Source organism: Melozone crissalis, unplaced genomic scaffold (assembly GCF_028551555.1).
Source record: "Melozone crissalis strain CALT ecotype California unplaced genomic scaffold, PUWL_Pcris_2 ptg000019l_1, whole genome shotgun sequence".
Lineage (NCBI taxonomy): Eukaryota > Metazoa > Chordata > Aves > Passeriformes > Passerellidae > Melozone > Melozone crissalis.
This window is the reverse complement of record NW_026535797.1, coordinates 2878686-2890716: the sequence shown is the minus strand read 5'-3', so window position 1 is coordinate 2890716 and position 12031 is coordinate 2878686. Positions and strand designations below refer to the sequence as shown.

The following is a 12031-nucleotide window of genomic DNA, read 5'->3' as shown; positions in this document are numbered from 1 at the left end:
CCCATGCCCTTCAGCTCTGAAGGAACTCCAGGCCATGGCAGATGAGTGTCCCAGGGCTGTTCCACCCTGGATTGCACAGATCCCATCCCAGAGGCAGAGGAACTGTGCTGTGGATCACAGTAACAGCTGAAAACCAGCCAGGCTCATCAAGCCTTGCACAGAGCAGATAAACCCAGTGATTTTATCCATTCCCCCACCAGAAAATGCCATTTTGCCTCAAGTGAGGAACCAGAGCAACATCAGCAGAGCCACGACAACAGTTTCAATGAGGGAGTAATGTGAGGAAGGAGTCAGGGATTGATCAAGCCCAGATTTGCCTGACAGGCTGACAAAACACCCAGTAGATCTTTGTCTTGTTTCTATGCATTCCAATCATTTGCATCTCTGTCTTGTTTCTATGCATTCCAGTCATTTGCAGAGCACCAGCGTTTGCTGAGCATAAATTAGGCAGGAAACAAAAAATACATTACAATATGCAAAATTAATTTTGAGCAGGTAACATATAAACACCTGTCCTCTGGCAATAAGTCAGCAAGTCAATTATGGACGAGGTGGAGGTGCCTTCAGCAGCTTGTTTTTAATCAGGAATGCTTCTCCTTGAGCTACTGCCCTTGAAGTACCACTTGATAAGTTCTCAGATAAATTAAGACACTCTCAGTTATAATTTCACTACTAGAGTCCTAATATTTTCTGGCCATTCAGCCCAACAAAAATAAACTCTAATTTGCTCAGAAACCACTCTAGAGGATTCTTAGCCTTTATTTTTTACTGTCATGGAATTATTTCAAGACCTAAAAAAATCCAGGCTATGTCTCTCTCTTATTGCTCTCACTCAGCCATCAACTCTGCTTCCTTATTTTTAATTCTACCATCTTCCTTGGATTACACATCTTATTAACTGTGTTTTCACAGGACTTTGTTGGCCTTACAGATGGACCTTCCCTTGTTGCTACAAATGACTTTGTTCTCCAAATTTCTCTTAAAAATAATCCTCTTTTCTTCTATAGGCTGTTCTCTAGGTGATTTTCCCCACCCTCTTCCCTGGTGAATAAAATCCTAGGGTTAAATTGGGCTATTTCTTGGGAATAGATCTTTACATCCCATATGCAGCAGAGCAGAGCTCATGACTTTGTGTATCAAAAAGCAAATGAAAGGATTAAATTTGCTTTTCCAGGAACTTTGCTCTGAAATACTGGGGTACCAGCAAAGCTGCAGGGTTAGCTCCTTCAGCATGCTACAGAAAGTGTGAGAAGGTTGGGAAAGGGAAACAATCCTCATGTTCTTACCTTATCAACGTAGTTTGCAATTTCTATCAGCCTCTGCTTAATTTTTTCCACATCTTTGCCTTGTCTCTGAAACTTGGAATGCAAAGGATCAATGGACCAGCAGCACAAATGTCACAGAGTTTCCCCCCCAAGAGCCAGCACATCAGGGATCTTTGGGAATCAGGGGGCAGCCAAAATCCACCAGCAGACTCCTGCTGGATCCACAGTGTGCCCCAAAAGAAACCCAGACTGTGGGACAGGAGTTTGGTTCTCGTGAAAAGATTTTTGAATCTCCAAGTGTTACACAGGGGTCTTTTCAGGACTGATGTTTTGGGAAATAGTTCTTCTCTTTGAAGGTCTTGCAATTGCAATTCTCTGAGTAGCAGTGTTCAAAAAGACAAAAAAAGTTTAAAAAGGCAGCAAAATAATTCAAGCCAGGATTCAGATCTTTGCCATTCAGCTCAGTGGAACATTTTTACAGCCAGTGCTGGGTACTTTGAAGCTCCCTTTGCAACCCCTCAGGAAGGCAGTCGTGCTCCACGGAATGTGATGGCCAAGCACTGCTCCAGAATCCCTGACAGCCCCACTGAGGGCACTGGGAATGGCAGTGAGGACTTAACTTGCTCAAGGAAAGAATATTTATTTGCCTCTTCTTCTATACTGACGCAGTTATTTCAGAGTCAAACTCCTTCTGAGGTATTGCAAGAAATTTCACAGCTGAGTATCACTGCTGTCCTATCGTAATAATTCCTTCCTTGCTCAGCCCTAATTAGGGAGGATGATTTACCTCAGAAAACATCCTATCATTGTCTGAAGCACCTTCTTTGCAGCACCATGGTAACTGAGCTGAGCTGCCCCTTTGCTGCTCACATAAGCTTTTATTTTGCAGTTCCTTACCTCACGATTATCTGCCACAATAACAAGCTCCACGTACTTCGTTGTCTTCAGAGTCTCCCTCTTGTACTGTCAAAAAAACCATGAAAGTCTTATTTTGTTTTCAGCCCTGATACAACAAAGTGCTTGCAAGAGGAAATACACAGTGTCTCAGGTTTCCTACATTTTACTACGATTTTACTACACACAGGTTTGTAGTGTCTTCCTCCTCCTCGTGGAAGTTTTCCTTACAAAACCTCTCAGGGTTTGATCACAAAAAGCAGGAGATTGGTGCAAAGTCTCTCTTAACCGTTCAGCTTTCTGCAGTTGAAACGTTTGAGTTAACTTTCCTCACAGGAGAATATCCCCTCCAGCAGAAAGACCTCTGCTATTTCGAAGGCACTTTTAAGGGAGAGATGAGGTAACTTCTAACAAACATTGCACACAATAGACAAACTGGTTACTAAGAAAAATGAGAGATAATGGGATATTGAGTGAAGCAGAGAAGAGGTCAAGCAGTCAACTGATAAATTATGTAGGAAGAAAAACCCAAAAATAAAAAAAGCAGAACTAACTGTCAGGGGAAGCAAGTTAATACTTGAAAAATGGAAGGCACACATTTAATTCTGTATGTGCAAATTCATATAAAATGCAGGTCTAAAAGAACCATAATGCTTAACTGAAAAAACAAAATCAGCGAAGAAATGATTTTGTAAGAGTACAAAACATACAAAACATGTCTCAGCTCCTTTGTTACCCTGAATTTAAGTGACCTATTAGTGCCTGTAAAAGTTCTGTGATTTACAGCAGCAGCAGCATCTATCCTATCATTCCTTCCTGTCTGGACCAGGACATTTAGGGAAAAGAGGTCTCAGCAGAGTATCTGATCTTCCTGCCAGAACTTAGAAGGCTTAAACAGATGTCTGACCTACAACTGACCACGATGTCTTGAGCTGCAGCAAAGCTCTTTAACCTAAAACATGACTAAAGCTTTCCAAGGAAAACTGCTCCAAGGCAAACTGAGAGATCCCCTAAGCACAGCCAGAGCTGGACATCTCCTTCCAGCCAGATTTCACAAAGTTTTCTTCACATTATCAAACTGTTCATCTTCACTATCTGCAGATTAATGATTTTGATGTTTTGCAAGAATTAGAGGAAAAGTGAGCGATGCAATCTTCAGTATCTGACCTTCAACCTAATATTTAATAGTGTTGCAAACTCCAATGACTTGAAAAAAGTTTCATTTGGACCATATTTATGGATGGAGAGAGGAGTAGAAGCTGCTGTTAATGAACCAAACATCAAGGATGCAAACACTTGACAGGATTACACTTATTTTAGGGGCTCTGGCAAATGAGCTGAAGGAGATTCTTTTAAAACTTCTGGCACTGGGGTGTGATGTCACTCAGACACAAATGAGGTACCACAAAAGGTAAATGGCCATGTGGCTGCTGTTTGTGATGGAATTGATCTCTCAGACACTAAAACTCTCCCATCCTGATATTTATTATGAGGTCCTAAAGAGATGCATCTCCGAGGGGCCTCTCATCCTCCTCTGAGTGAAGAAGAAAAGATGATACAGGAAAATCTGTGTTCAAAGGAGCAAGGAGAGCTCTGTTACATCAGTTTAGAACATTTCCCTCTCACCAAGAGTAAAACTGTTTGGGCTGGAGTGAGCTGCAGAGAAATTGGCTAGCAGGCATAAAAATCACACAAGCCTCTGGTGACTGACTTGCATAACAAATCTGTTCCTGAGATTTGCCCAAAGGCTATGTGAACTCCTAGGATACAATATTTATTTATGAAATAGACCTAATTATGGCTTCTTTCAGCTTGCTCTCTGCAGCCAGCTGCATCACTGCACAACCCCTTTGCTGGGTTAATCCTTCAGAACTGAAATGAGGAGTCAATGACACAGCCATGAGAGCCGGGGGACAATGGGCTTTGTTCCTCTGACCATGGTCTCTCTCCTCTGCATCTCCCCCACCTGATCCTGCCCCAAACCTGCTGTCCCAGCAGCTGGACCCCTTCCTCAGCCTTCCCTGCCTGGCAATTGGCATGGCTTGCATGGACACTGCAGTGGTGCAGCCTCTCTCTCCTCATGCTCTAAATATTCCCCTGCCTGCTCCTGGTCACCACCATCACCAAAATGGCTTTTCCTTGTGGCTACAGAGAAAATTCCCTACTGCAGGGAGTGTCCTACACACCAGACATTCTGCAGGGCCCTGTCTCAATGGAGTCAGCACGAAAATGCTCCTTGGTGCAATTTGAGGGTGCAGTGAGTCAGGAAATGAGCCAGGGCAGCTCCAGCAGGGCACAGCCTGTCTGTGACACCTCTGCATCCCCTGCCCTGCTCCAGCAGGGCACAGCCTGTCTGTGACACCTCTGCATCCCCTGCCCTGCTCCACTGCAGCTCCTCTTTGGGTCTGGGGAGCTGAGTTTGCTGCCTGTGCCATCCTTCACCTGTGCTTGCATCCAACCAAAGCCCTTGGTGATGCCCTGATTTCGCATTTCAGCTCTGCTCAGTAAGAATTTCATGTAGGTGGCTGAGTGAAGAGTCAGCAGATAAAACCAAACAAAAATCTTCCCCCAGACCTGTCAAGAAGCCAAATATTTTAATCATGTCCATGAACCTCAGACCAGATTTATGCTTAATTCTGTCACCCAGTGTGACTTGGAGCAGTTTTATGTCTCCCCACTTTGCAGGTCATCTTTATTTGATGTGCCCACTGACAGACTGCTTAGTGACAACACTGAAATATGAAAACTCACTGCACCCATGACATTTGACAGCTTTCAAAATTCCTACATTAGAAGCTTAACCAACTTACTCATTAAATATATTGTACCTATCCATATGATGTGACTGCTGACAGGTTTTATAATTATGTCCACTGAACCACAGCAAAAATATTTTTCAGATATTTAAAGTGAAATTTGAGATGTAGTTGAAGCCAGCAGCAAAATGGAAGAACCATAAGGGTAATAATAAAATGGCTTTGGTTGTGTCAGTTTGTTACACGCACACATTTTACTTCTGCGTTACACTGACTGCTTCAGTGGAATTCAAAGTCACAAAGAATTTGGGGAAAACTTAATAAAGTTGTATTTCCAATGTTTTCCACCCACACATGCTTTTAGAAATACACTTAATTCTTATAATGTTACAAGCAAAGGCTGATGCTCTGGATGTAATATTCCTAAAAATGTAAAATAAATTAGTTCCATTGCTTAATTATATCTAGAGATGTCACTTAGGCTGCTTTCCTTAACAATGGACCTGAGGCAAAACCTGAGTCATACATGCAAGTACAAATCCCCACATGTGACATTCAATAAATGCTGATGGCAGATTTGTATCACTATATAATTCCTGAACACCTAACCCAGCCTTTTCTACAACCCTTGTCCAATATGCAGATGAATTTGTTACAGCATTTCCTCTGCCTGGTTTTTGGCTCATTTAATTTTCTAATTTCCATTAGGTAAATGCATCTCACATGAAGTACATTTCTGCCAAAATCACAGCAACTCCAATAATACAGCTGTAAAATAATATGCTGAGAATTTGTTTTGTCTGCATAAGAGACTTTGCTACTAAAATGCAGAGGTTCCAAACCTGGTATTAGCAAAGTATCCCAGCTATATCATGTTCTCTTTCATCTTGGGAGGGCAAGAACTTTTCCAGACATCGCTCAGTATTCTCAGGGAGCCTCAAATTCTGGTTCTAACCATATAAGAACCAGAATATATGACCATAATATGAACCCATAAACTTTTCTGTGTTGAAAAGGAAGCGAAAAGCAAGTTATGCATGGAGAGTCCAGGAAAAGTAATAAAGCTTTAACAAATAATTTCATCTGCACTTCAGCAGGCGGCACCGAGGGAAGGCGATGGTGTGAGTTAAAGTTTTGCCTGGTGGAGAATGCTTGGAAATGCTGCCAAGCAGACACAGAAAAGCACATCAGCCACCTACCCTGGCAGCTGGAGGATGCTGTGGTGTGGCACTGGCAGCAGCCCCCATGGCAGGGACGTCCAGCTGGTGGCCACAGGACCCCGGGGCTGCTCTCAGCTTCTCCGCTCGGTAGATCTTGTGTTCGCCTGTAGCACCTTCCAATGGCTCCAGAATGTAGCTGCTGTTTCCAAACACAATGATTCCCCTGGGACACAGGAGAGCAGAGTGAGACACGTGGTTTTCAGGAGCCTGTCTACACCAGAGTTACACCAAGTTTAATAATGATGGAGTATGAGAAAGCAAAACACTGATTTACAATGTCACGGGCGAGCGGAGCAGGAAACATCAAAGCTGTACATTTGTCATTGCAGCACACACTATACTTTAAAAGAACCAATGGCTCACAGAAATCTGTCTCCTCTGAAGTGCTGCACTGCAGAGCAAAATTATATTTGTGCTTTATTTGTTTTCCACTCTCCCAGTGATGCATTGCCGACACCGCCGGAGCCGCGGCAAACGAAAGAAAAAGAGAAAGACTTTGGGAAGGAATGTACAGTGGGAAAACATCCATTCCAGTCTGCAGCTCCATTAGAGCTGCTAAACCAAACCCTGCCAGATCAAAGAGGCCTCGTGGTGTGAGGATGGATTATTAAATATTGCACAGCAGGGCAGCAGAGGGAAGCTCAGACACAGGAAGAGTGCGTTCCTGTTTCGCTCATTTTACTGCCCAAAAGAATAATTTGGACAGCAATGCCACCTGCTCCATGAGGAACCCACAGATTTGGCACTGAAAGCTCTCTTGCTGAGCTCTTTCAGCTACAGCCTGTGAGAGGGAAGAAAGAGGGTCCTTGTGCTGGGTCCTGCCCAGATGCCACTGCAAAACAAGGGTGACAAAAGGCTGAAAATGGGAAAGGCTGGGAGAGCTGGAGGGGGTTCACCTGGAGAGGAGAAGGCTCCAGGGGGACCTGGGACAAGGAATGGAGTGACTTTATTGTCTTACTGTGTCTTTTTGGAGTCTTAGAAGTGTCTGCCCTTTTTATTCCTGTCTCTGCTGTGATAAAGGTAAAATACAACAACCACTGTGAGAGCAGTGTCGCTGTACAATTTTCCAGACAGCTACAAAAAAGAAGGATAAAATAGGAGAAAAAGGACCCAAAAGCAGGTTAATAATACTATGAAGACTGATTTAAAAATAAAATTATAATTATTAGGAAAAAGCTACCTTAGTTATCCTATTATTAGGAAGATATGATGAAGAAACTCCAAGTCTTTGGTCTGCTGATAAATTACCTGAAGTATTAATTCCAAGTTCGCTGCACAATTTTGCTTCAGAGCACCATTAACACCAAGCCAACAGATATTTTCCTGGTGACTGGAACAGCCAAAAGTCCAAGAGAAAAAAGCCAGGATATCAAAATCTGTCCAGGAGCCTGTTTTACTGCCCCGAACCGAGGCTCAGGGTCTGATAATTCATCTGCAGCTCCCTCAGCCCCCTTGGCAGAGCAGGTGAGACAGGTCCAGCCATCCCCCAGCAGCTGGGAGTGAGGGATCAGGGCTGGCAGAGCTGGGCTGATTTATCCCAACAGCCCTCCTGACACATGGGACACCTCAGGCAGGTCACCCCTGATTTCAGTAACCTCACAGCTCTGAATTATTGTCAGAGCTGCCTCCCTCCTTGGAGGATTGAGGAAATGAGGACAAAACATTCGCTTTGCTCCAAAATCCAGCAGCCCTGTAATCAGCACAATCAAATAAGGATTGTTGTCTTGGCCTGGTGCAATTAATCATTTAATTCTGGAGGCAGGAGTCCATTAGTCACTGTTTGAAATGGGCCAGCCTGACCAGCTCCCTGTGTTGACAGCTCAGAAACTACAGAAAAGCATGCAGGGGTTTATTTTTAATGCTAAATTTGCCCTTCTTAGAACATTCACTTTCAAAATTAGAAGCTTAAACAATTTTCTTTAATTACTTACACTACAAAGGGAGAGACTTAGTTGTATCCTGAGCAGAGTTCTCAATTTTTTTTAATATTTTAAAGTGAGCATCTTGTTTTCAGGAGTTCATATCCAAAATGGGCCACATCAATGCCACATTTCCAATGTATCCCTTATGTCTGAAAGAACTAAATAACCATTTCTATACTCCTCATTTCCTTCAGATGCTGAGGGTATGGACAAATTATCAGATCCCAGAATGATCAATTTGGGTTTTTCCTGAGCACACCAGTCTGATTCCCATCCCAAGGGAAGCATGGGCCTTTAAGGACCAGTTTGCCTCTGGAGCAATCCCAGGAGAAGGAAAATCTGCAGATTTGGCAGAAAGAAAACCAGACTTTTCATTTAAAGCACGCTTATCCCTTGAGTGCTGCCTACAGGATATCAGCACTTGGCTTGTGACCATCTATAATAAGATAATGAATATCAAATATGAATTTTCTTGGCCAGCTCTCTGGTTTTGACTAATTTTCTTTTCCTACAATTGCATTTTTTCCCCCATCGTGCAGTGCCAAGCACAGCACCTTAAAAATGTAACGAGTCAAGAGTTATGGTTCCTTTCCTTTTTATTTTTTGTGTGTGTGAACAATACCCACCAATCATTCAGGACTGAGAATTTGAGGCAAATAAAATAAATCTCTAGCTACTGGTTCCTTGCACTCTCCTCAGGTGTCTCCCAGAAGCTTCTGTTGCTCCTCCAGCATTTCTGTATCTCCCCCTTCAGCAGGGATCCCTCACACTCCTGAGTGAGCCCATGTTCCCAGAAACTTTTCTATTTTTCAGGAGCCATTAATGCTAAACAATGTTGTGTTTCCCACTGCGGCAAATGGCATACTAAACTACAGATCCCCAATCAAAAATTACACCAAGAACCCTAAAGAGATTTCAGCAAGTCCTTAAAACCAACTGTGGAATTTCTATCAGACAAAGGACCACCAGAATTCCCAGGATTATAAATGTTTGAGGGGGAAAAAAGCAATATGAAGTATTCATATTTTAGTGTCAGGTGTTTAATTTTGGGTTTTCCTTGGTCCCAAACCTACAGATGCTGGGATGTCAGACAGATTTACAAAAGAGGCAGGCAGGAAAGCCAGGAGACAACCTCAACCCACCTGAAATTCTCCCTCTGTCTCCTCCATCCCTGGTAGCAGAGAGGGAGGGGGAATCTCCATCCCAAGAGCACGTGCAGACATCAGCTGCCAGGCTGCAGCCAGCTGGGAGCAGCTCCAGCGTGGTCCTGGGCCTGGCTCAAACCTGACTCCAGCTCTGCACTGGGTTTGGGCTCAGCACCAGCCCAAGCACCTCCAGAAACCCACGGGGCTCTGCCTCCTCTCCTCCCTCCGGAGCCCTGTGCGCACCTGGGAACGCCTGCGTGAGGTGGGAGAGCTCTCCCCGCCTCAAACAGAAATTAAAACTCACAGAATTCCACGTTGCCAGGAACTTCTCAATCAGGGAAAGGCGATTTAATGGAATAATTCCACTTTTTAAACTGTCGATAAAATCAAATGGAATTTTTTTTCTTTTCCCCTCTTAAAAAGGAAAACCAAAACAAAACCCAAAGCGAGGCCAGTCGTATTTCATAAATCAACAGGCTTTAGGAAATCTCAAAATATAAATGGGATTTTTCTTTTCCAACTTGTCAGCAGAAGCAACGGTCCTGCCAACATAAACCATCAACACATACTTGTCTGAGAAATTGTGATGCTGAAGCAAAACTTGGCTGGGACAGCACTATATGAAACTATTATATATTATTCTGCTGCACTGTACAGGGGAAATTAAGTAAATTGATAAACCTGAGATCTGTGAGTGCAATTAAACATTTGGTTTCAATGAAGCTCAAAGTTATACTCATTTCTAAACAATAAAAATCAAAAGCTCTATTTCCACTGGCAGAGGAATGCAGATGTCCTGAGTTGGTGAGAAATTAATTAGAGGGCAGTCCTGCTCACACACTGAATATTCACATAAAGCCTGTCCTGCCCACAGACACTGCAGGGCTCCTGTGCCACCTGAGAACCTCCAGGTCTCTCATTCCACAGCCAATGTCACAGCTCCCCAAGGACAGGGGCTGATCCCACAGCTCTTCATGGATTTCAAGGAGTTTCGGGTGAAAAGGTTCCAGAACTGGAGCCCTGTGACCCCAGAGTGCAGGGCTGCTCAACAGGGGTGAGCTGTGCACTCAAAGGGCATTTTTATTTATTTTTATTTATTTTTATTGTACATTCTGCATTCCCAGGGCTCTGCATAACAAATTCCCAGGCAAGTAAGCAGGCAAACAAACAAAAGGGGAAGAAAAATGAGGTGGTGAATGAGGGCTTCACTTTTAGGCTGTTTTAATAAGTTGCAGATGGATACTATGGGGATAAATGAGCAGGATGATCTATTGGCTGTTTTTCTAATAGAGCTGATATTTAGATATTTTTCAAATGCTTTGGTCATTCTTTAGCTTTAAGGGACTGGGAAATACAGAGAACAGGAGTCTGGAAGCAGATGTGCTCCTGTCTCTGCCGCTGGTCACCTCTTTGTGCAACAACTCCTCACCTCTAAAACAGAGGAAATTTTAGTGTCCACAGAAAAAAAAAAAAATCTATTGATGAAGAGCACAATAGGAAAGACAAACAATGCCATTATCCTACTACACTGCACAGCAGGATTCTATTAAAATAACAAATCTGACCCCAATCAGCCAAGGGCAGCCTCTGCAAGGGGTGGAAGCAGTAGCACCACTGGTTCCACATCTCCCAGGAGTGGTGGAGGTGTTCTCACACACACATCATCACTCACACAGCCTCCACTCCAGCCAGTGCCTTTCATGGACCTGAAAATGTATTCTGTAAAATGGAATTATGTCCAGAGCCTCCTGCAGCACACACCTCATCCTTTCCCAGTGCAGGACAGATCTGTCCAGGGTGGATGCACATCGAGCTGCAGCTCTGATTCCTGGAATTCCAGCAAGGAGTTACTTGGATGGGGGGAGAAAATGTGATTTAATGTCCTGCATTTGGGCTGCAAGGAACAGGGACTGTGCTGTCAGAGAAAGGGTCACATGTGGGAGTGGGGAAGAGAAAGGGAAGAAGGAAATTTCAAGGAAAGGAAAGGAAATTTCAGGAAAAGGAAATTTCAAGGAAATTTCAAGAAAAGGAAATTTCAAGGAAATTTCAAGGCAAGGAAATTTCAGGGAAGGGGGAAGGGAAGGGAAGGGAAGGGAAGAGAAGGGAAGGGAAGGGAAGAGAAGGGAAGGGAAGGGAAGGGAAGGGAAGGGAAGGGAACGGAAGGGAAGGGAAGGGAAGGGAAGGGAAGGGAAGAAGGAAAGAGGCATTAGCATGGGTACCAATTTAGTGAGCACATTTCATAGCATCCTGCAGCAAACAGAGAGACAGGAAAAGAAGATTCCAACTTGCACATCCCACTAAATGCCATCAGCAGAGTGGTTAAAGGAGTTCAAACACCTGGGAGGGATCATCCCTCATCCCTGTCCTGGCAGTGATCCCTGAGCACCTGAGGACCCTGTGCTCATCTCAGATCACAGAGGTGACCCTGAGCCAAGAGCTGCTCCCCTGGCACAGGCAGCCATGAAACAGAAGCCATGAAACCCCAGAAAGTGAATGGTTTTTAATGCTGAGCTCAGAATCCTCCAGGAGTTTCCTGGTCAGATGAATTACAAACCATGCAGGATGTTTATTTGAACTAAAAGCTCTGCAGAAAAGTATGGAGGAAAAGCTCACATCCAAACCAGTGCTTTTCTCAACAGGGATTTTCTCCTAACTTAACTTTTGGATGAAATCTCTTCTTCTGTGGGGAAATGCTGCTTGAGGAGTCGTGAGGAATTTACATTTCTTTTTCTCACTGGTTTCCTACTTCCATTCCTTTTTTCAATAGTTGATGTCTGGAGTGTCACATTTAAATCCCCTCTTCAGCTGGCTGTGTCTGGGCTGCAGTGA

General features: G+C 43.8%; 1 protein-coding gene across 1 annotated transcript in view; it reads right to left on the bottom strand.

Moving 5' to 3' along the window:
• Positions 1–12031, bottom strand: part of ADAM12 (ADAM metallopeptidase domain 12) — a 182216-nt gene that overhangs the window by 57159 nt on the left and 113026 nt on the right. Inside the window, exons 6-8 of the mRNA XM_054277234.1 lie at positions 6115–6298; positions 2163–2228; positions 1287–1358 (exon numbers count right to left, since the gene is read on the bottom strand). Of these exons, the coding sequence (XP_054133209.1) occupies positions 1287–1358; positions 2163–2228; positions 6115–6298 (322 nt within the window). The remainder of the gene's footprint in view (positions 1–1286; positions 1359–2162; positions 2229–6114; positions 6299–12031) is intronic.